This window comes from Rissa tridactyla, chromosome 6 (assembly GCF_028500815.1).
Source record: "Rissa tridactyla isolate bRisTri1 chromosome 6, bRisTri1.patW.cur.20221130, whole genome shotgun sequence".
NCBI classification, from domain to species: Eukaryota; Metazoa; Chordata; class Aves; order Charadriiformes; family Laridae; genus Rissa; species Rissa tridactyla.
In genome coordinates, this window is record NC_071471.1 from 1,526,660 (window position 1) to 1,549,697 (window position 23,038).

At 43.3% G+C, this 23,038-nt stretch overlaps 1 protein-coding gene across 2 annotated transcripts; it reads left to right on the forward strand.

Moving 5' to 3' along the window:
* The first annotated feature begins 309 nt into the window (after positions 1 to 309).
* Positions 310 to 21,174, forward strand: DCUN1D1 (defective in cullin neddylation 1 domain containing 1). 2 transcript variants are annotated; one of them, XM_054204696.1, is made up of 7 exons: positions 310 to 454; positions 9,183 to 9,432; positions 10,704 to 10,872; positions 11,476 to 11,606; positions 16,123 to 16,205; positions 16,456 to 16,552; positions 18,077 to 21,174. In XM_054204696.1, exons 2-7 carry the CDS (start codon positions 9,258 to 9,260, stop codon positions 18,154 to 18,156), a joined length of 735 nt encoding a protein of 244 aa, XP_054060671.1. In that variant the 5' UTR covers positions 310 to 454; positions 9,183 to 9,257; the 3' UTR covers positions 18,157 to 21,174. The 2 variants fall into 2 exon arrangements, with proteins under 2 accessions (XP_054060671.1, XP_054060670.1); XM_054204695.1 differs by having other exon boundaries at positions 311 to 454; positions 9,216 to 9,432.
* Positions 21,175 to 23,038: the final 1,864 nt, after the last annotated feature.

Genomic DNA, 23,038 nt, shown 5'->3' on the forward strand with positions numbered 1-23,038 from the left:
CTCGCAGTCCCCTCCCGCCCCGCGGCCTCTCCTCGCCCCAACCCCGCAATAACACCGAGGAGAGCGCGGGGGCTGCCCCTTCCCTTTCCCTTAACCTTGCCAGGCTAGGCCGGGGCCCCCCCGGTGCGGCACCCCCCACCTCAGCTGCGTGCGACGACCGACCGCCGCGCTGCGGCCGCCGGCTGCCCCCGTAGAAACCCGGCCGGGGCCGCCCCCCGCGGGCAGGGGAGGCTGCTGAGCCGCCCCCCGCTGAGGGCTCCCGCCCGCTGCGCCATGGCCGCGCAGCGCTGGTGCCGGACGCGGGGGATGCGCCGCACTGCGCATGAGCGGGAGGCGGCGGAAGGGCCCGTGAGGAGCCGGGATCCGCCGCCGCCGCCGGAGGAAGCCGTTGCCGCCGCCGCCCTCAGTCTCTGCCTGAGCCGGGAGGGAAGAGGCCTGCACAGCCCTCAACATGGTGAGCGTCCTCCCGGGCCGCCTCTCGGCCCGGCCCGGCGCCTCGGGGCCGGCCAGCCGCGGCGGCGCCGCAGGGGCAGCCGGGGCCTAGTCGTGGCGGGCTGGGGTGTCCGGGAGCGGCTCGGCGGGGGCGGCCAAGGGGCCGGTCCCGGGGCCCCGCAGCCGGGGCACGATGCCCTGGGGCCGTGGGCACCTCGGTCCACCGTCCAGGCAGGGCGGGGAGGGCGGCGGGGGCCCGGGAAGGGCGGCGGGGCGGGCCGGGGCCGCGGGGCCGAAGGCTGCCCCTGGGCAGGGGCGAGCGCCGGGGCCTAGGTGGGGGGCGACGGGATCCCGCGGAGGCCTTGGGCCGGCGGGGCTCTGTCAGGCCTCCTCCCGGCGAGGAGGAGCTCGCCCGGACTTTGTGTGGGGGCTCAGGCGCCTTTGTACGGGACGGGGGCAGTGGGAGCGTTCTGCGGGAGCTGGGTCGGTGCCTGCGCGGGGAGGTGAGCGGAGAGAGCGCGGGGGCTGCCAGAAACCAGGGCTCTTCGGAGTTTTTTTGCAGAATTTCTGGCGGCTAAGGGCCCATTAGGCGCTGTCAGTTCACTGGGAAATTTGGGTATGTTGATCCGTCTTGAACTGGGATTATGTTGGAGAATTTATAGGTAATTGCTTTGTGGTTTTGGTAAGGCTCCTATTTGTATAAGTGTTGTAAAGGAAGACCTATGTATCTGGTATTTTCTCCATAATATTTTTTGCCTTATGGCTGAGGATTTCCTGTGAACTCTCAAATCGACTTTCTCCCCTCTTCTAGAGATAAACTGCAGTAGTGGGAACAAAATTTGCTACTTTTGTTTGCCTGAACAAAAGAAGAAGACATTCCTTAGTTTTAAATTAGGGGGGTCCTTATTGGTCTCTTGCACAGTGTCTTATGCACTTGAGGGAACTTGTTTATAGCAATGCTTCACTGTACACAAAAGTTGTACAGCTTTAGCTACGCCTGCACAGTTTAAAGTAGTGCTTTTCTATAGCAGCTGTATTGTCTTCGGAAGGCTGTAGGAGGGAGTCTCGGATCTACTGGTGTACACCTATTGGTGTAAAGATACCTTATACGTGCAGTTAATGTTATCTGGCAAGCAGTGTTAAAAGCATATTAAAAAAATAAAAATGTTACCTTTAACTGGTAGAGTTATGTTGGCATAAAAATTTGGTTAGACAGGATTTGAATTAAATGGTGCAGTATGTAGACCTCTAATAAACTTACCACTATGTTACTAGTATAATTTTTAATTGAATAGTTTGATGTAGTTCTTCACTGGAGTTTTTTATGGGAGCTTAAAACTAAAGTCTGGGTAAAGTTCAGACTGTAGAGGTGGCTTATTGTAATTGTGCAGTTCTGGGACTGTCTCGAATTGCACTTACACAGTAATGCGATACAACTTTTTATGAAGATTTTTTTTCCATAAATCACCTAGAGCTGTCTCACAGTATATCCAGCGTAGGCATGCAAAATACACAGTTGATGTCTTGTATGTACATATGTTATTGGCTAGCTATGTGGTTAGAAATGTAAATTGAACAATATGGTAGAAAGTGGCAATATTACAGAAATAGTGAGGTACATTATTCTGAGAATAGCTTTTTGTGAGAAACAGCAGAATCCTATCTGCTTAGTCTTCTTGGAAATACTTAACTGAAGAACTAGCAGATATATTCTGTGAAACAATACTGTATACTGATAGATTGGTATTTATCAGATTGGAGGGAGTATCCGAATCCTGGAGTCATGGCCCCGAGCACAGTTGTTAGGCACTATGCAGACAGCTGTTTTCCAGGTTGTGCGTGTTGACTCCAGCGCCCGGGTGAAAGGATGACATAGGCACTGAAGTGGGACTAAATGACAGGCTGCAGCTTTTACGAGTTGTAAATACAGGTACGAATTGTTTCTCGTGCCCAGGTATAGGATTCTCTACCTATATTTGTGGTATGTCAAAATCCTCTAGTTAGTTAGGGGAAAGACTAGGGAGGCTTCTTCACAGAGATCGGAAGATGTCCGTGTAGAAGTATGAGATCCAAAGTCCCATTTTTCTGCCCGTATGCCCTACTGCTTTGGCCAGTCCTTCCAGTGGCTGCGGCAGGTTCCTGGGGCCGGGTTGCTTGACCAGCACAGCAGATGCTGCCGTGGAGGCTCCTGCAGCTGGGGCCTGGCTCCTCCTCGCCTGTGCAGCACCGCCAGTTAGAGCACTCCTGGCTCTGGCTTAGTCTCACCAGTGTTCGTACAGCCAGTGCTTTCAGGACAAAGGTTTCCTGGCTTCGAGCTGTCTTTGTCCGATATCTGGAAGGGACACCATTACAGCAGCCCGCCAGGCTCACTCTGGCATTTAGGTAACTCGAAAAGTGTTTTCTGTCCAGTGCTCGGGTACACCACCCTGGCAACGCTCCCTGGATTGCAGATAGCAATCTGCCTCTCTCACCCACGTTTTCATTTGAGCTGAGCAGCGTCTGTAGAAATGGTCTCCTTCACCTTACCTGTTTGTATGTTACTGCTTCATCTCCTCATGAGGACAAGCAACGTGCGGGTGAATCGTGACAGGGCAGCAGGCAGGTCCATTGTACTCTAAGCCATCTTCTCTGAGGAGGAGAGCTGCTGCCTGTACTGTTCTGAATGATTTCGGGAATTTAGGACTATGTGCGATAATCAAGGCAAGTGTGTGAGTATCCATACCTTTATCCAGAGCCAAATGCTAACCTTCTCTCTATTTACATTATCTATTATGTTGTCCAGTTTATGGTCTCTGAAGAATATTTCTATGCTGATAAATACATAATTTCTTACTGCAAACCTCAGGTGACAGGAAGTTGTAAAAAATTAGTATTACAAGAATTTCATGTCTGACACCGTCTCTTGTAATGTTACTGTACTTCATGACATTGTTATGTAGTGTTTAACTCAGCAAACTATTCTGCAAGGCTGTTTTGTGTGGTGCGTATTCACGTCTGTAGCACTTTGTTGATGTGAAATGTTTTTGGGTTTGGTTCTCCCGTAGTAAAACTTGTAGATTTTTGGCATTGTGCTTAGGACGGAGTAGTCGGGAGTGCTAGACAAGATGGTGCACGATCTTGTTTCCTCTCCCAGCTCACCAGAGAACCCTTTGAACTTATACTGTAAAATCACTTTTAACTAGAGCCATGAAAAAATTATTCAGGAATATGAACTACTCTGAGAACAAGGTGTGAAATTTATTATGTAGCTCTTGATACTTTACTCATGTTTTATGGTGCCAATGCAAATACATGGTATGAATGCATCTTCTAATGACTGAGTAGATCTTCTGCCCTGGACCAGAGTTAAGAATGCTGAACAACTGACAGCTTTCTTTTGTACTCCCTTAATTGAAAAAGCCCTGATTTTTGGTGTTTCCTTCACCCCTTAGATTAACATGAATTACCTTAAAACACTATTCCAACTACTGTATTCTCCTGGGTAGCTATATATTGCTCTTCTACGAAAGACTTCTGCCCATATGCAACTACTAAAATGGTTTTATCCACTAAAAGAACATTAGAGGGTGTAAAGAGCAACTTTGATTTTAAGTTGCTTGTGATTTTTCCTTGGATTTTATTCTGAGCAGGCCTTGTAAATTTTTAAATTTTGTTCTGTTCCACTGCAGACAAATGTATTTCGCATCAGTTTGAACCAGAAACTTAAACATGTCCTTACAGTCTTACTTTGTGTCCCCTTCAAAAAACTGCTGTAGAAAAGAAAATGTAGTTAGTGGAAGGGCATGATTGTTTACATTATACAGAAACTATGGCTATTTACTTTAACTGTTTTTTGTCTTTAACTTGATTTTGTGGGGTTTTTGGTAGTACACATGTATGCCATCACAGTTGGTGGATTAAAATGTAATTCAGTGTATTCATAGACTTCTGATTAACTTTTGTTTTCTTATCAAAGAAAAATACTCACAATTTTGCCTTTTAAGCTTTAGCCGTGTATTTGTTGAATACAAGCAATAAACCAGATTATTTGCAGGTGTCTTGTATGTTCCTTTAATGGATACAGCCCAGCGTGGAGCGATGCGGACTCTGTGAGGCAGCAATATTCTCTTGACCATTAGCGTCGCATAAAGACACAGCAAATCTGGCCGTTGTGATGTGTAAGGTTATCACACACGCAAGCCCCTTCCTCTGTGTGTGGGCTGAAGTTATTCTATGTTTGAACTGCTGGGACAGGGGTCCTTTGAAAGCGCAAGGATGCTTCCTGCAGCCAGATCTCTACCAAGAGTTTAAATGCAGTTCACATAAAAACCTCGACTTTGTGGAGGTTGATGCTATTTTGGAAAAGGCTTTTACCTGTCATGTGCATGAGAACCTAGCAGGCTTTTCCTTGAGTCCTGACTGAAACAAAAGCACAGATGTCGCATCGTTCAAATTCCTTTAGCTCGCAGTGAAACTGCTAGGAATCAGATCATCTATAACAGTGGCTGGGAAGGGAAAGGTGAAAAGCAATTACCCGTTAAGGAGTAACTGTGTGAATGCCGCCTTTGGGGGGCAGAAGGAGTTTTGGGCAGGGATGCTTATGGTGCACTGCTTTTCTGGCTGTCAGCCGCCAACAACCTGTGAGCAAAGTCCAAGAAGAGGGTTTTGGTCGGAATCCTCAGCGCTCGGGTCCAGGTAGTATGGGATGAAGGTTGTTATTGTTTCCCATGGACATTTTCCGGAGAGTGGAGCCCTCGTATGGCTATTAGCTAGCCAGAAAATGTTGATGACTAGCATGCAGAGATGATCTTTGAATCTGAGGTGACTAAAAGTTGTGTGTAGAAGATAAGGAAAAACAACCATGTAGTCAGAGCTGCAGATCAGTTCTGGCAGTTTTTTTCCCCCTAGACTGGGAAAGCTTACTCCCCTAGACGGGGGGAGTTTCAGTCTGAGGCCAGAAAAAAAATATTTTGGGGGGGAAAAAAAAAGCTCAAGTATTTATTTTTAATCTCACACTGAAGTATCTGATCAAGGATGGGGTATTGAATTAGAATTATCAAATTTGGTACTTCGTGGGGAGGGGCAAATTTTCATTTTAAAATCATTGTTATAGCATCAGACATTCATTAGAATGATGTAATTATTGTAGTCTTATGAATCTACGTAATGTAGTTTTCCATTTGGAGAAGTTATTCTGTGTTTTAAAAGTAAGTTCACCTTGGGTCTCATGACGTCCTGATTATGAAAGGTAGCTTGGATGCCACACAGACTTGATCAAAGGCTTGCAGATCTGAATTTTTCCTTTTCCCTTTAACCCAAGGGGTAAGACTTACTAGAAAATTTGTTGCATTTGCTTTCCATTGGTTTTCACTTGTGTATTTTAGCAAGACTGATACCTGCTAAATAAACTTCTATCTTCCTTTTTAACTAGTATTCAAGTTGAGATATTTTAAATGGATTGCATTGCATTATGGCACACACAATTGCAGTGTAAGGTATTTGTTGCCTGATGACTGCAGGATTAAAGGTTGTAGGGTGCTCTGGCTTCTGTATTGCACACTTAAAACAATAATAGACTGTTAGAGCTCGGCTTCTAGAAATAGCCCTTAAAAGTGCAGAGGGTTTGGAACCTGTTCCTGCTTGAAGTGTGGGTTTTTAATGCGATGAAAGAAGAGCTATAATAGGATAATAAAAACTCAGCAGTAATTTCATCTCTTGCTGTCCTGTAGCAGGCCTTCAAAGAGTTGTCCAGTCACTGAGGATGTGGAGTGTCTCGGCCCCGCTGGAAAGCTTCTGCAGAAGCATTAATCAAATATAAAGAAAGGGCTTTGCCACTTCTTCGCTAAAAATAAACTCACTCCTATTTGACCAGTAAAAACATAGTTATCCAGAAAAAGATTATGGGTGAACAGTGTTATTTATTGCATCTTAATATATTACCAAATGTTATACTGATTAGTGTCATTAGCTGCTTGACTCTTGGCCAATTTGGTGTTCTTTATAAAAAGGTTACTGTCACTTGGGGAGCCCCAAGCACAGGAAGACTCATGCGCATATACAGAATTTAAATTTTACCATAGAAGTTATTTAAGCTGCAATTTTTTTATCTAATAAATTGCGTTCTCCTTTTATGTGACAACACACAAACCCCGCTTCCTTTGGTGGTGTTGGGCATCCGTGGTGAAGCCCTTGTAAACCTGTTCCTTGACTCTTTGTTGTATGTCTTGCTTTTAGAGTTTACCATTGCAGGGCAGAACAAAGCATCTTGAGGTTTTACAGAATACTCACTATTAAAAGGTCTACGCATTCTTGTGTGTTCAAGTTAAAAAACAAACAAACAAACTAATGATTAAAGGCACCAGCTTTGTTAAAAAAAAAAATCAATACAGAAAATTAGCCTTGGGATTGTTTCATCTTCATTTGGGATTTCATTCAATGGTTTATCGAATCACAGAATGGTTTGGGTTGGAAGGGACCTTAAAGCCCACCCAGTGCACCCCCTGCCCTGGGCAGGGACACCTCCCACCAGCCCAGGTTGCTCCAAGCCCCGTCCAACCTGGCCTTGAACCCCTCCAGGGATGGGGCAGCCACAGCTTCTCTGGGCACCCTGGGCCAGGGGCTCACTGCCCTCACAGTCTGAATTTACAATATATTTTTTTAAAACTGTGGTCAAAAATTCATTAGTCATTTCTGGAAGTCATTTCACATGGCTTTGTCAGCAGAAGTGATTTCTGTGAAAGTTTGAGCTCAGTGTTGTGAGGTGCTGGAGGTTTGCTGGGAAACAAATGGTCGGCAGTGGGTTTTCGCAGGAGCTACTCTGATGGCTTGGCCTTTACCTGGAACCGCTTCTGAAGATCTGAGTTTCAGAAACACGTTTGTAGCAAAGGGTCCAATGTGAGGATCATATTCAAGAAACTGAAATAAAGCAGTAATACATTGTAACTTTAAAAGTAGTATAGCCTGACTAATATCACTGTGTTTAAGTCTGCAGCGTGTGCTAAATTTTTAGCTTCAGCCAAGTGTTGTAGATATAGGGCTGTTTTGGTGGGGGGGGGATTTTTGAATTGTTGTTTTATTGTTTTTTTTTTTTTTTAAAGGGATCTTAAAACTAAAGGGTGTTGGTCTGTTTAGTATATTATGTGGATATCAGTTTAAGCCAAATGTGGTGATGTTTTATTTTTTCAAAGGTATAACTCTGAGGCTGGTAACTTAACTACTCTTAAGAATAATAGTGTTCACGTTCACTGTCATCAAGCAGCAGAATCCTGATTTTGACATTAAGGCAGATGAATTTGTGTTCTGAAGCTTTAGTTCTTTTTTCTAATGATAATGTGATTGGACACTAATTAGCGTTTGGAATGAAGAGCTTGAGCTCATACTGCCACTAAACCATTTGTTCTTTGGCTGGGGATAGTTTATAATGTCTAGAGACTTTTTTGGCCTTTTTCCCCTATAATCCCTGAGAAGGGGCCATGCACTGGGAAATTACAATAATGAGCAGAGTACACAAGTTCTGGTTAGAATGCAAGGTAAACTACAAATGAAATATTCGTGCCATGTCAAAAATTCAATTCTGACTTAAAAGCCAGAACTTTTATTTACCAGTTTGTAAGGTCAGGAGTCTTTTTGCTCTGAATATATTGAGTGAACTTTAGAACTGAATTTGGATTTAGTGCAAGAGCCGTATGATTGCTGTCTCCTGATCAGCAGTTAGTTCTGTGTAACTAATATCCTTGAAATACTGGGTGTGCTTCTCCTCGTCAAAAATACCCTTGGCAGTCGCTCTCTGCTGATAAATCACTGGCAGCAAGTTCTGCGTTCCGTGTTGTGGTTGTGTGGGAGCAGCGAGGGATGTCTCTTGGTCTGGGCAGGAGGCCTGGAATTCCGAGCTCTCACCTTGGCTGCTCACCCCCCCCACCTCCCGCCTCCAGCAAAATTACTTACCTTTTGGGGGTTTTTTTTAGCTTCAGTTGCTGCACCTGTGAAATGGAGACATTGCCTCCTCACAGGAATGTTTTGCAAATGATGTAGGTGGAGTGGAACACCCTGAAAGTGGAAAATCTCTTAAAAAAAAAAATATATATATGTAAAAATCTTAAGAGGTACTTTTTGTGTGTAGCTCCCTGAAATGGGTAACCCAGCCTAGTTGCTTGCTGCCATCAAGAGGCAGATGAGGAGATGCTGTTCTGGCAGCCTGGTCTCGCCCTGGTCCTGCGCTGGGCTTCCCGTCGGCTCCGTCCGCGACTCCTGCCCAGGGATGGCGAGCTGTTCCACACCCGCTCTGCCGCCTCTGCTCAGGCGCTGCCTCTGCCCAGTATCTTGATAGCCATGGGCTTTATTTAGCCATCGCAATTGCCCTTTTTTGGTTGGTGTAGCATTCCTCTATTAAGCGGAGAATGTTTTTTTCTTTTTAAAAAGCAAAAATTGGTTTAAATAGAAAGGTGTCCCATCTTACAGCTGTATATGAATTTGCTTCAGCACACTCTCCAAATGTGCAATAAGAATATCCTTTTTTTTGTGTGTCTGTGATTGCGTTGCCAGCCTGATTTTTGCAATGATTTACCTCAGTTTTGTTACAATGTAAAGTAACTAGAATGAAGGTAAGTTTAAATGAGAACAACAAAAAAAAAGGAAAGAAAGAAAGAAAGTGTTGGTTTGAGTGTCTAACTGCCCCAGCAGTTGGAGAAAGTTGAATTGCTGGGGAAGATTATAAAAGGTACTGATTTAAAAATATTAACAGTACTGATGATATTATTTTCTATTTTGTCCAGTAAAACATTTCTAGTTTTGTCTCTTTTTACTAGAACAAGTTGAAATCATCACAGAAGGATAAAGTGCGTCAGTTTATGGTCTTCACACAATCTAGTGAAAAGACAGCAGTGAGTTGTCTGTCTCAAAATGACTGGAAGTTAGACGTTGCAACAGACAACTTTTTCCAAAATCCTGAACTTTATATACGAGAGAGTGTTAAAGGATCATTGGACAGAAAGAAGTTAGAACAGCTATATAACAGATACAAAGGTGAGTACGCTGAGTTTTAAGGCTTACTTCCTAGTTGTCTGTATGTATTCTTAATTACAGTGTACCATTGCAGCTGTGCTCTTGTGCTTGGACATCTTAACTGACTCCTTCAGCTTTGTTTTTCTTTTACGAATAATACAAGTTAGAAGGGGAATATACGTAGGCTTCTGCTTCACAAGGATTACACGTGGTCACTTTATGTGCCCTAAATATATGTGCATTTATCCAAGATTAGGGTCACTGTACACAGTGGAATTGTGTGTACAGTGAGTAACTGTAATGGTTAACATGGATTTTAGGTGATTCTTCTGGGGAAAGCACTCAGGACTCACTCCTGACAAAGTGAAAGGTTTCGTACCAAGTATGGATTCTACCTTAATTTTTATTCACCTTTCGCTTATTATCAGATAGTTACAAGCAGAGCAGAAAAGAAAACAAAGTCTGTTTATCTGTTATAAAGCCAGTGTTCAACTGATGGTATCCTACCACAAAGAGTAAAGTGGATTCAGTACAGTAGAACAAATTCTGTGTTTTAGCACTTTAAAAAAAATCTGAAAACGAGTGCTACGTTTCCTGTCAGCTTTCATATGCCTGCATAATCCAAATACCATTTTCCTGAAGTCTTTGTTGGCTTGCATTAGTAGAGCTTTGTTAGTGCACTTGAAATGTGAGCATCTTGCTTCCAGACCAGATGTTGATTCCTTCCTGGAAAGAGGAGTGTGCCTGACTGACTTGGAATCGGTAATGGGGCAACGTAACTTTCCTCGTGGAGGTTACCGTGTCCAATCTCATGCATGCTGGTGGTGCCAGAAAATGCATAAAACTAATGTCGACTTAGTAGTTCCTGGGCAGATTTGATTATTGTATCAGCACAGCTTGCCAGTGGACGCTGCAGGGGCGTTTATAATGGTACCCAGATCGGCAGTCTTACCAAAGATGCCAGTAATTAAGCGTGCTGGTGGGAAAGGACCACCATTCTGTATGGAATGAGTCAGAATGCTATGCTATTGTTAGGCAGAAAACAAATGTTTGTGGTGCTTTTGCCTCTCAGTGAAAATAACATAAGCTTCATTGTATGGGAGGCTTTATTGTAGCAACTTCCTCAACTGTTAAAGCTTAAGCATTGAAAATGCTAATTTAATTTTATTTTTTAAATATTCGCTTATAAGGGCTGATTCCCAGAATGGTTTCTTAAAAATGTTTGCTTATCTCATGTTGAATAAGTTTTTCAAAAATCTGTTTTTCTTGATACTTGCTTTTATATCCCAAAGATCCTCAAGACGAAAATAAAATTGGTATAGATGGTATACAGCAGTTTTGTGATGATCTAGCTCTTGACCCAGCCAGCATTACTGTCCTCATTATTGCATGGAAATTCCGAGCTGCAACACAGTGTGAATTTTCAAAGCTGGAATTCATGGATGGAATGACTGAGCTAGGGTAAGTGTGCAATGAGTGTTAGACACGGACAGTGTAACCCAGTGGCAGAAACTGGAACGCAGGGTGAAACAGCCCTATTTTGGGGAATTCACAATCCCGTTGTCCTTTCAGACTTCAGAGACTTCCCGTACTCCAGCATCACTTGTCTGCTCTGTAAAAATGCGTCTGCTGCCTACGTGCCAGATGCTTAGTGACCAAGAACGGGAGGCAGCTTTCGGTGCCACTTGCCTTGCTTGTGTGAGCATTTCACTTAGTTGCCGTAGAGCTGCTCAAGTAGGTGAGGCAAGGTGTTGCCCTGCAGTCTAGCGTACCTGGGTTTTCTCTGCCTTTGGAGAATGTAGCAGTCTTTATCGCATTTTTCTAAAAATCTTTTGGGTTATAGAATCTAATGTGTCAGCTTGTATGTACAAATGGCAATGTGAAGAAATACAACAGTTTCATTTCTTCGTTGTTATTGATGCAGACTAATTAAAGGCTTCCTGAATTTTGTTTTGATAATTGTATTGTATTCCACAAAAAAATTACAGATTTTTGTTTAAATTATAACTCATATTTTATGGCAAAATGAATAGTACACAAATAAACATGCTTTTTAAAATGCAGATGTGACAGCATAGAAAAACTGAAGGCCCAGATTCCTAAAATGGAACAAGAATTAAAAGAGCCAGGAAGATTTAAGGATTTTTATCAGTTTACTTTCAACTTCGCAAAGAATCCGGGACAGAAAGGTTTAGGTATGTATTCTTAATTATAAACATTTGTTCCTAAATATAGGAAATGACTGATTAAAGCAGTAAGTGAAAATATTACGGTGATCCAATGAGTCTGAAAGATAGCCACCCTTGGGATAAAATACACCTCTCTGTTATGAAAGATAGGTGTCGATAGGTGCAGACTACAAAATTTTATGAGAGGGGGTTTATTCTTTCACTAAGAGTGTGTGCAATTCCCAATAAGCACACTGGATTATGGGCTTATGTTAAAAGCATAATTATACCACTTAGAATTTGCAACACTGAACAGATTAATTGAATTTTCACTTTTAGGATAAATTTCAGCTGATTTCCGTGTAAGTACACTTGTGCAGTCTCTTGTAACACTAAAAATGCTTACAAATGTCCTGGCAAAATAGAATTGGAACAGTACAAATAGATTTCTCTATCCGGGGCTTGGTGCCTGTTGCCGTTGTACTGTTGGTAACTGGTGCCTACCTGCAGCTTTTTGTTTTTCCTCCTGAGCTCACTGCATTTTTTTTTCCATTATTTCAGAGCTTTTCTGCTGATTGTGCTTTTGATTAGTGTAACAGGTGGAAGAATCGCTTATTAAAAATATTTTTTTTTGGAAAACAAAAACCAACACCAAACCCATGACAAAACACCACAGTTCGGATGGAACTAAATGAACCAACTGTAGAGCTGTCTATTCTAAATGGCAAAAATGAGGGAACAGAAGTTTCTTTCAGGCAGTAACGTTGACCAACCAGAATGCACAGGCATTTGTATACAGTCTAGTCGAGATATTTAATGTGTTTAGTATTTAATGGCTCTGTAACTGTTAACTTCTTCAGTTAACTGTTCTACTTTGAGAAGAAGTAAAATACTGAAAGGCCAGTAGGTTCTTCCTTGGCAGCTTGTGGATTTATTTTTCTCAGAAATGAAAATGCTTTAAACTGACCACCATGGAGCAGCTTTGCGTTCCTGCCCTGGGAAAAGATGAGCACTCCGTGTTGGTTTTGTTGTCTTCTATATGTTGACCAACTTAGGGCTTAAAACGAATATTGGAAAATCAGTAAATAAGCAAGAGCTCTGTGTCTTAGTCTTGACTCTCTGTAATTCTTTAACATATCTGTATCCTGCTTTTTGTTTTCAATTGGATTGTGAGTTTCATTGTCTTTGAAGAAGCTAGAAGAGCACTGCTGAACTGTTAAACAATACTTGTGCGTGCACCTAGTCACATCTGAATCCTGCAAGTAAATGAGTGGGCTAATTCTTATTTCTTGTGGAAAGTCACATTATGTTTTTTCAGGCTGCTACAACAAGGAAAATGGGGACAGTAATTGAACTGTGCAAGGACAGAAGTGAGGGTATCAATGTGGAATCAGTTCTGCAGTGTGAACAGTTGCAGGGTTTTGTTTGTGTTTTTTTTTTATGTTACCTTTGTAACATTTGTATGTTGTTTTTAATCTTTAAACAGCTTTACACAATAAGGAGTATTTTGCAAAATCCCTGTAAGGTGGTAAAAATGAAATGACAAATCACAATAATATAATCACATGGTGATTTTTAGTTCCCTTTTCTCAAAGCTTCAGAATACCAGAACGATTTGATGTAGTACTTGCCTCTTATTTTTTTTATTTTCGTCTCCATATTTCTAAGGTATAAGGAAGACTTGCATTCTTTCTGTGGTGGTTTTGTTGGTTTGGTTTTTTTTTTTCCTCTCAGTCCTGTATGAAAATGAGGAACCCAGGTGGAACAGACTTTGGTAAAAATTATTTACTAGGAAAACTAAATCTCTTGCTTTATTTCTCATTCATCTTGAAGCTTCTTTATGCTTGTTAAGCTCTAACAGTGACAAAGACAAGTATAGTTTTCTCAGATTCCTATAGCACGTACGTAGTCTAAGATTTTTTTTGTTGTTGTTATTTACTTACTTATTTGTCTGGGTCTGGAAGTGATGTAGAACTAAACTTAAAATCTGGATGCTTACGAACCCTTTTGGTGCCAATAAATACAGAGTTGTAGGCATGAATTTACGATAGGGCAGAATAATTCTGGAAACCCTGAGGCAAAAGAATGTTGGTTGAAGTACAGTGCTGAAAAATAAGTGCTCCTAGTTAGGCAATTAATTTTGGAGTGTCTAAATAACTGCTTGTAGGAACTTGCAAATTGATTTTAATGTAGATTGGTCTCTAATCTTCCAAACGTTGTGAGTCGTTCAGGCACAGTTCTGGAAACGCATTTTCTCTGCTTAATCCCTTACTAGGGATTACGTGTAGGTAATCGTGGATGTCTTAAAAGTACCTACCTAATCGTGTAGGTACTGTGGATGTCTTAAAAGCTCTTGTGATATTTGCATATCATTTGAGAAATACCTTTTAGCTTACGTTCATCACGAATATTGTTTGCTTCTCTTGCATCTCTCTGGATAAAACTCAAAATGGAGCATAGATTTTGAGACTTTCATATTTGATCCATGGGGACTTCCCTGGGCATTCTTTCACTTTCTCATGAAAACCTAAAATTATACCTTTTGCATTTAATTTTTTTTATTTCATAACGTTTCTTCTAAAGTATGTAGTTTGTCGTGGTGCATTATGTTGCCGTGCTTTACTTGTTTGGACTCACATCTTGAGTCTGAGGTTGCAGCATCCTGAGATCTGTTTTATAAGGGCCTTTGCTTACCCACAAGAATAACCTCAACACTGTAAAAATGCACAGTTTGTTTATAGCGTTTGTTATAAACCACTATAAATAATGCAGCCATCTGATGACCTTGCTTTTTTTGGTATGCCTGCTATTGATGCATCACAAGTAAATCAAACTTAGTTTTCTAATCTGTTTCCTTGATGAAGTGACGAGCTGAATCTGAACTTTGTATCTTTTCGTTTTCAGAAAGACAGTAGTTTTAGTTGAAAGCTGAAGTGCGTATTTTAGTACCTGAATCTTCGGTTAAAGAGCGATAGGTGGTCTTTGCACTCTTTAGGCTGGGTGTGTAAATGGCAGCTTTTATTTTCTGAGGAGTAGTGATTTCTGTTTAGTGACTTCTGTTTAATTAGTCTCTGCTTCTGCAAACTCAAACTTACGCTTTTGTCTGAAATCACACCCCCTTGCAGCTGCTGGAAGGTCCTACGCAAATTTTGTTCTTTAGTTTAGTCAGGAAGGATTGTAATGTGAATGTGCTGTTTGAGAAGAACTCTTAATATCAAAGATACCAAACAATTCATAAACTTGCCCCCATCACCATCTATTTTCCCTCCAGCAATGCAGAGTTCATGCTTTTGTTTCCTTTGCTGTTGATTTCACCTCTAAGATCCTGCTTTTCTAACTAGCTTGGGGTCTGGGGGAAGGGAGTGGTTTTCTTGGGTTGTGTCAGGCTTTTTCTTTTTCTTTTTTTCTTGAGGTGCAGCGGATCAGGTGCCTCTGCTCTCACAAGAGGGTTGTTTATGGAAGATTTGCTGGACTGCAAAATAAACAAGAGCTTTTGTTAAAAAAGAGGTCACTTAACTAGGTAGCCTGTTGGGGTGACTGCGTGTGCTCGGTGACGGATGCTGAATTCAGTACGGTCACAGTTGTCAGCGTTTTGTTATACGTACAGAGGTCCTTGTTCACTCCTGGTGATGGAGATCACACCAGGGAGAGATTTAGAACTCGGACACGTACCTTTTATCAGCGAACAGGTTACTGTACACACTAGTGATCAGTGCGTGCCTGTCAGTTTAGCCCCTGGCAAATACCAGGGGGGTGAGAGCTGTTTTTTCCCTTCCGTGCGGGACTGAGCGGTCTCTCGCTGCGCTCTGCCAGCCCAGGGCAGACAGCAGCGCCCCGGTGCCTGCGGGCGGTGGGGGGTTCTTCTCCCCGAACCACGTCAGGTCGGGGGTCTCCGTCCTGAGAAACAGACTCAAAACAAGCAAGAACTTAACAGGAAAAAAAACAACAACAAAAAAACTCCCCCCAAAAGCCCCAACAACCAACAAACCAACTGTCAACCATCTGCTTGTACGGTACTGAAAGCCTTTTTCCATAAGGAAACCTGTTTGCAGAAACGAGCCATTGACAAAAGCCGTGTCAGAAAGCCAGGCCCTGTAACAAAGTTGCTCTAAAAATGAAATAATAAAAGCTAGTTTTAGGTAAATTGTATTTTATATATTGAAAAGGTTAAAGAGATCTTACTACAAAGTACTACAAAATGTTCAAGTCAATGGCATTTCTAAGACAAAATATTTCACTGAATTTTAATGATGGTATTGTTATATAGCAGCAGGCATATGAAATACCCTTGTGTGTTTTGGATATTTTAGGTACTAATACAGACAATTTTCAGTAGTTCTATATTCAAGTTGTTGTCTCAAAATCTATAAAATATCTGTGTAACACTTTATTTGTGGCTGCCTCTTTGTAAAGGATCCACAGGTATGTTTGCATTAGAGTAATCTTTTCACCTTTATCAATATATGGTTCATCTTTGTGTTGGATACCTCTGGAGATGATTTGAAATGTATATCTCTAAAAGTAATATATTTTAATATTACAGATTTAGAAATGGCCATTGCCTACTGGAATTTAGTACTTAATGGAAGATTTAAATTTCTAGACTTGTGGAACAAATTTTTGTTGGTAAGTTTAAATCTTTACATAAACTAGACTGCAGTATTTTTGAAACTTGTAAGATATGTTTAAATTATTGAGTAGATGAAATAGACTATTTTGATAGATCCCAGGTCCCAGATATTGCACTTCATAGTGTGTACCAGAGAAATAGGTTTTGGGGAGGTGGATGTGTCCAACACAGTAAAACTGAATATGTGTAAGTGCGGGGGGGTTAACTTATTTTTTTTAAACATAAATTTTCCACCCCTCCAAACAGGAACATCATAAAAGATCGATTCCTAAGGATACCTGGAACCTTCTTCTAGACTTTAGTACAATGATAGCAGACGATATGTCTAACTATGATGAAGAAGGTAAACATTTCCATTTTCTCTCATTAACTTCTAACTGTGTTTCATGCTACGCTTATTACTGAATATCTGCTTTGGCACGGCTGTCTAATAACAGCACAATTGGAAGGTCACTGGTGATCCAAAGTTCACTTAGAGCTACGTCAATGCATGTTGTTGTCATCCGTTTGTTACTGCAGGTTTAAAAAAGACGTGCTGGAACTTTTCTTAAACCCATTTTCTTTTTTTCTTCTGTGTAAACTCAAATACTAATTCTTTCTTAGAGACAAACCCCGATACTTGTCCATTTACTAAGCACAGGTTCTCTGTCAGCACAGTTCTTGGCATCTTCGGCTAAGTAGCTGATTCATGGCCTGTGCCTTTCTTCGTAGGATCCTCTGGTTATTGCATTTCTTAGCTCAGAATATTTTTTAAGTTTGGTTGCTTCAGTTTACGTGAGCATCGGACACGTAGTAATATTAAAGTGAAGCTGGAAGCACACAGGGATTGCTAAACATAAGTTATATCCTACCAAATGTGTTTATTGTAAATTTTTGTATTGATCTTTCCTCTTCCAGTCCATCTGTAGCCAAGAACAGCTAATTACCTTCAGTCGTTGGCGGCAGATCAGTTCAGTGAGGAGGAAACTGTAAACTTGTGATACTTCCAGAGCAGAGGGGAGCAAACTTCTACAACTTCATTTAATAATTATAGACGGTTCTCATTCCCTTATCGTTGAGCCAAATGGGCTGCTGCCCACAACAAATCAATGTAGTTTAGAAAGAGTAAAGGCAGAAAACATGTTTTCATGATTTGGAGTAAAGATATGTTAAGGGGGAGGGAAAAAACCAGCCCACAATTAGTTCTAATCTTCACATGGCCATTGTACATGTGACTGGGGACCTCTTTGGATATGGCTGCCCATAATACATAAAATATTGATATGTGTTTTAACTGCCTCTTGATAAGGAATATGGAAGGGTACGTATAGTGTAACAACAGCCTTCTGGGTCGTTACACGATGCCGCTGGCTATCGGAGCGCGTGTTGCTCTCTTCAGCTATGGCTCCGGATGCCGATTCTACTACAGATGAGCGTTGCATTGATGCAGCATCCACTTGTGAGCAGCAGATGCTGCAGCGTGCTCCGATGTGCTGCTGTAAGACTGCTTCATCCAGCGTTCGACACTTCTAAAGCAGCTGTTGCATCCTGGAGATCACGTTCTGCTGCCAAAACCAGGACAGTTTTAAGCTAGAAGTTTTGTCAACTTTTTTTTTTTTTCTTTTTTCTTCTTCTGTCTTTGGTCAGGAAGATGAAGGAAGTATGACCCATGACAGGGATGTCTGTTAACTGGGTTTAAAGGAAGTAGAAATCAGCTTTTAAATTTGAAGCAAGAAAATGACAGGTTTTTTTCTTGAAACTATGCTTAGTTAAGACGAGAAAGTAAATGACTTGTTTAGCTCTGCAGCTTTAAAAAGAACGCCTTGATGAACTGGGTTCTTATATTCTGGTCTCTTTTTTTGTTTGTTTTTTTGTTTTTTTCTTTTAGGGGCATGGCCAGTTCTTATTGATGACTTTGTGGAATTTGCACGCCCTCAAATTGCTGGGACAAAAAGTACGACAGTGTAGCACTAAAGGACGCTTCTAGAGTGTACATAGTCTGTACAAATACCTGAAATGGAAAATTGCACAGTCAATTTCTGCTGGCTGGACTGAACTGAAGATCAATCCTCACGATATGGCTGAGGGTTGAGACAAACCTCTAAGGATACATCTTGGACCATATCATGTTTCATTCTTCTACTGGTGGTTTGGGCTTTTCTTCTAGTCTGGACCACTCTTGCCAGTTAAAGTTCCAACATTGTGGATTTCATCATGGATTTTTTTTTTTTAACTTTTTTTTTTTTTTTGGTGGACCACCCTAGTTTCATCTCCCATAAGTCCTAGAAGCTTTATAATTATTTTGAGGTTTCTGGTTTCACATAAAGCACAATGCTGGGTCATCATCAGACATCTGAATTATACAGATCAACATCAAAACAATTTTTAAAAGAATCCTTAAATATACACTTGGGGCTAGTTGCAAAGACTGTGTTGATAGCACTTCCTGTAAGAGTGATATATTTAAGTGTACTGGGTCCGATTTTTTTTTTCTTTTTTTTTCCTGGAAAAGTACAGGTATCATATAAGTGAGTTTGAGTATCTGGTAAAAACAGTTACAGAAATAACCAAGAGAGCGCGAGGTGGTTGATGCTGGGGTGTCCGGGTGCCGGTCGGAATGGTGTGAGCGTACCTCAGCTGCCTGCGGGGACGGTTGAAGCACGACACGACTCCTGCGCGCCGACAGCACCGTCGTCGGTGTTCTCCTCGGCCTTCGGTGAGCGTCGTGGCGATGAGCTGCGTGCGTCAGGACGCAGAACCCAACGCTCCCCAGGCTACTGTCTAAGAAATCGGATTTCGTTATGGTTTTGAAATGCTTATCTGGCTGTCAAAGAGAGGTTTTTCATTTCTGTGGAAACCTGAAACTTGAATATACTGAATTGGTGTCTTAAATGTTTGCTACACGATACAGTATTTTAAATTGAGACGTGGAATTTTTATGGTTGAGGTCTGACGAAACAAATGGCCCTGTTGTACAAGAAGCTGGCGAGTGTGATGTGAATCTAGGTTTTGAAACCATTATCCTGAGAAGTAAGGTAAACCTTTATAACACATAGGTACTGCCGTTATGGGTGACACCCGATTTTACTTATTTTGTGGAGTTTTCCTTAAATTGACATATCACTGTGGTTGCCAAATACAGAAATTAAGAGTAAAGCTTTCCCAAACAAGCACAGATCAGATATAAAATACTACACTGGCTTTATTTGCTTAAATTATTTTGTTGATCCATCACTACTACTTATTGTCGTACTGCATTTAACTGAATTGTTTGTTTTGTGCAAAACAGGTTTTATCAGACACAATTATTCTTTATTTTTAATATCGCAAGAGCTCTTGAGCTGCTTTTGTGCTAAACATGGTCTTTTACTCCTCACTTTGTTACTTGTGGAGAGATTTGATAAACTCTCCGCTGTAAAACAAGCCGGAAAGCAGCAGCGCCGGCAGCAGAGACAGTAGTTACAAGTAAGGACAGAGATTAAGTCCGTGCTCTAAATAGTCCCATGATAAGGCCAGAATTATTTTTGAAGTGAGTAATTGGCGCTTGCACTAAACAGCAGAACACTTTTATGCAGATGCTAAAAAGTATTTTAGGAAAAAATTGACTGTTAAACTGCTAAAACGTTTTACTTGTATTCTCGGAAGTTGAGCGTGAGGCCGGCTCCTCTGCTGCCGGCGCTCTCTTAAGAAAACCCAGTCGTGCGTTCGTTCAGCCCTCCTCCGGCTCCTGCAATTGGCCAGGCAGAGAAGTGTGTTTTGCTGCTTTCAGTATTTCCTCTCTCAATTTCGTGTAAATATAAAGGGGGATGTGACCTGGCGGGGGCGGGTGCTGGTGTCTGGGGGGGTCCGGGCTCGGTGCCAGGGTGCGGGGTCGGGCCAGGACTCGCCCGCGTCACCCCGGCCAGGCTCAGCCTCGGGCAGCGGCCGCCCCCGCGCCTTTCGAGGGCGATTCCTTTCGAGTGCGAGATCTCGTCGACAAAATAGTGTTGTCATCAGTTTGGTACTACACGCTTATAATTACTGTGTAATTATAAAGAAATACATAAAACTTTTGAGTAATTTTGTTGCAGAAAAGGGTTATTTGTGCTATGATGGCATCTTAAAAAGTTTTTCAAAATGAGTGACTGAAGTTGAAAGAAACACTGATTTAACAGGGTGTTGTTCTAGGGACAAAATGCCTGGTTACAGGGAATATTTTGTATTGAAACGTGCTCGGATGTGGCCATGTGTTTTTTCCTTTATATATTTGTGTGGGTTTTCTTTTTTTTTTTTTTTTTTTTTTTTTAAGAATGCAGACAGTTGCTTACTTGGATTGCTTTAATTTGTAAGTGCTTACGTCTTCAATTTGATGATCTCCCCTTAAATGGATTGGTTTAATTTTGCCAAACGTCAAGGAAAAAAAAGGCGGCGAACATCAAGTTTGTAACCTGTTTTTATACATTAAATATGTACAAAATTAGAAGTGCCCTGATATAAAACACTTAATCTTGAGATTATATTTAGTAAAAAACTGTCATTTACATATCTCTGTAAGTTCAAATGTAACTTCTTACAATCCCTCTCATTCCCACCAGAGGCAATAAAGCTCCAGTGAAATTGCCGCGGCTCCCTCTGCTCCTGCGTCCGCTCCGGCTCCGGGTTGTAGACTATTTCTAGAATGTGCTTTTAAGCAGGAAAAAAATAAAGAAAGTATGGAATGCTGGTGCCTTCTGCATAAAATAGAGGTTCCTGGTAAGTGTTCCGGGGGGAGGGGGGTGTAGGCGCTGTGCGGCACCGACACCGGCGTGCGAGGAGAGGCCACGCGCGGCGCGGCGTTTACGGCACAGCTGCCGCCTTCTGGTGATCGACCTCTTCCCGAGTCACTCGGGGCTGACCTCAGAACTGTTGGACGATGAAATCCGCCCTGAGAAATCCTTATTTAAGAAAGACAGAATTTTTTAAGAATGCATTTAATAAACTTTTGTCATTCACGCTTTATTTAAATAATGTTGCCGGGAGTCGCTGTAGATTGCATTTGAGCTTGGGGCGCTGACAGCGTTTGGTTTTTAAACCCACGGTGCCGCTCGCTCCGCTCGGCTCTGGAAGAGAGGACCACGCTGTTAAATACGGGGAGAAATGACAATCATCCGTCAGAAACAGCCTCAGCTTCGCCACACGCGGCTGCCCCTTCCCTGCCACCAGAGAAGCGTCTGCAGGAGCCCAGGCGGCAGAGCTGTGCTCCCCGCAGCCCAGGTGGCCGCCGCTACCCAAAGCCCCTTTGAACTGGCGCGAAGCCGGCGCCCGGCCCGGGGCCGCTCTCCCTCTCGCGCCGCTTCGGGGTCGCAATTGGGCAAAAGCCGCTTAGCTGTAATTGGAGCACTTCACGTGAAATGGCAACTGGTCCCTCTGTAAGCTCAGTTCTGTGTCTTCAGAGTACAAAATTCGAAGGCCTCCACCCTGGGAGAGCGCAAAGGGACGGGCCGGAGGCGGAATGGTCAGGAGCGTCGGGAAGAGTCTGGGAGGTGCTGGAGCTGCAGAGTTGGCGTGGGGCGGGTGTTGCGGGCGCAAGTGATTAACTTCACTCATAAGAGAGACGTAGTGAAATACTTATTAACATAAAACAGTGATTTTAGCAAAGTCGGTAGTGAATGCGACAGTGGTTTATGAGCTTCAAGGGCATGACACGCTTGGTTATTTCCCGCACAGAGGCCTGGGCAGACGAGCTGTCAGGGAGACCACCACCCCACCACCCCCCACCCTACATTGGGTCCCAAGGCTCAGAGAGGGCCCCCAGCGTTCCCAACCCCTCAGAGAGGCGTCGGGGTGCGGCTGGATCAAGTCCCAGCCTTGGCCAACGGTTTACGGCTAAAGGATGAGGTATGTGCACTCAGTCCTTCTGTCACTGAGCTACGATTGCAGTTTAGCGCGCTCTTGGTCACTTACCGAGGAGCTGTGGCGGTCAGGGCTCTCTCGGCCTCGAGGAGTAGAACCCCAAGCGAGCGTCCCCGCTCACGGGGAGATCCTGGCGAGCAGCCGCTGCCATGCGGGAGCGCTCCGAGGGCTCTTGGGCTGCCCACTGTTTACAGAGTGAGACCCGTAGTCATAGTCATAGTCCCACGGGAACAAACTAGCCAGGGCCCCGCTCCAGACAGTGTTGTGGCTCTGCTGCCAGCCGGCCCCCAAAGTCCGGGTGCAACTCATCGCACCTCCCGCTGATGGTCATGGCGTGGCAGGGGGTGGGGAGGGAGGACGGGGGACAAGGGGAGAGCACAGCGCCACAGAGGGGACGAGGCTGGGCGGCCACCTCACCCGCGGTGACGGCTGCTGTCAAGGAATGGGACCGAAGCCCAGGCTGAGTTCGTCACGCGGCAAACCTCGTGGTCGGCTCCACGGTGAGCTGGAGCTACTGGGCCAGCGACTGAGCCCAGGGACCCCCTGTCCCTTACCCACACGTCTGTCCGTCCGTCTGTCCCGCCATCTGTGTATATAACGTCGTTTGGGGTCCCGTCCGTCCACACCCCCCCCCCGACTGGTGGCCCCTCCAGAGCTCCCCAGGCCCAGGGGCCGCGTGTGCCTGCTCCTGCCTGACCCCGGGGACCTGCAGCCCGGCCTTACGCTGACTGGTGGCCCCTCGTGTTTACGTAAGTAAAAGGTGACTCAGGTAGAAGTGAAAGTTTTATTTAATAAATATACTTTTCATAAACCATTTTAAAACAGCGTCTACTGCCCAACGCGCCAGCGCACCCACGCCCTGCCAGGGCACCGAAAGCCACAGGTCCAGAACTCTTTGTACCAATTATTGCTACAGTGTCCACTTGTCAATGCCCCTTATTTGCCACAAATTAAGGACCACCATCTTTAAAAAAAATAC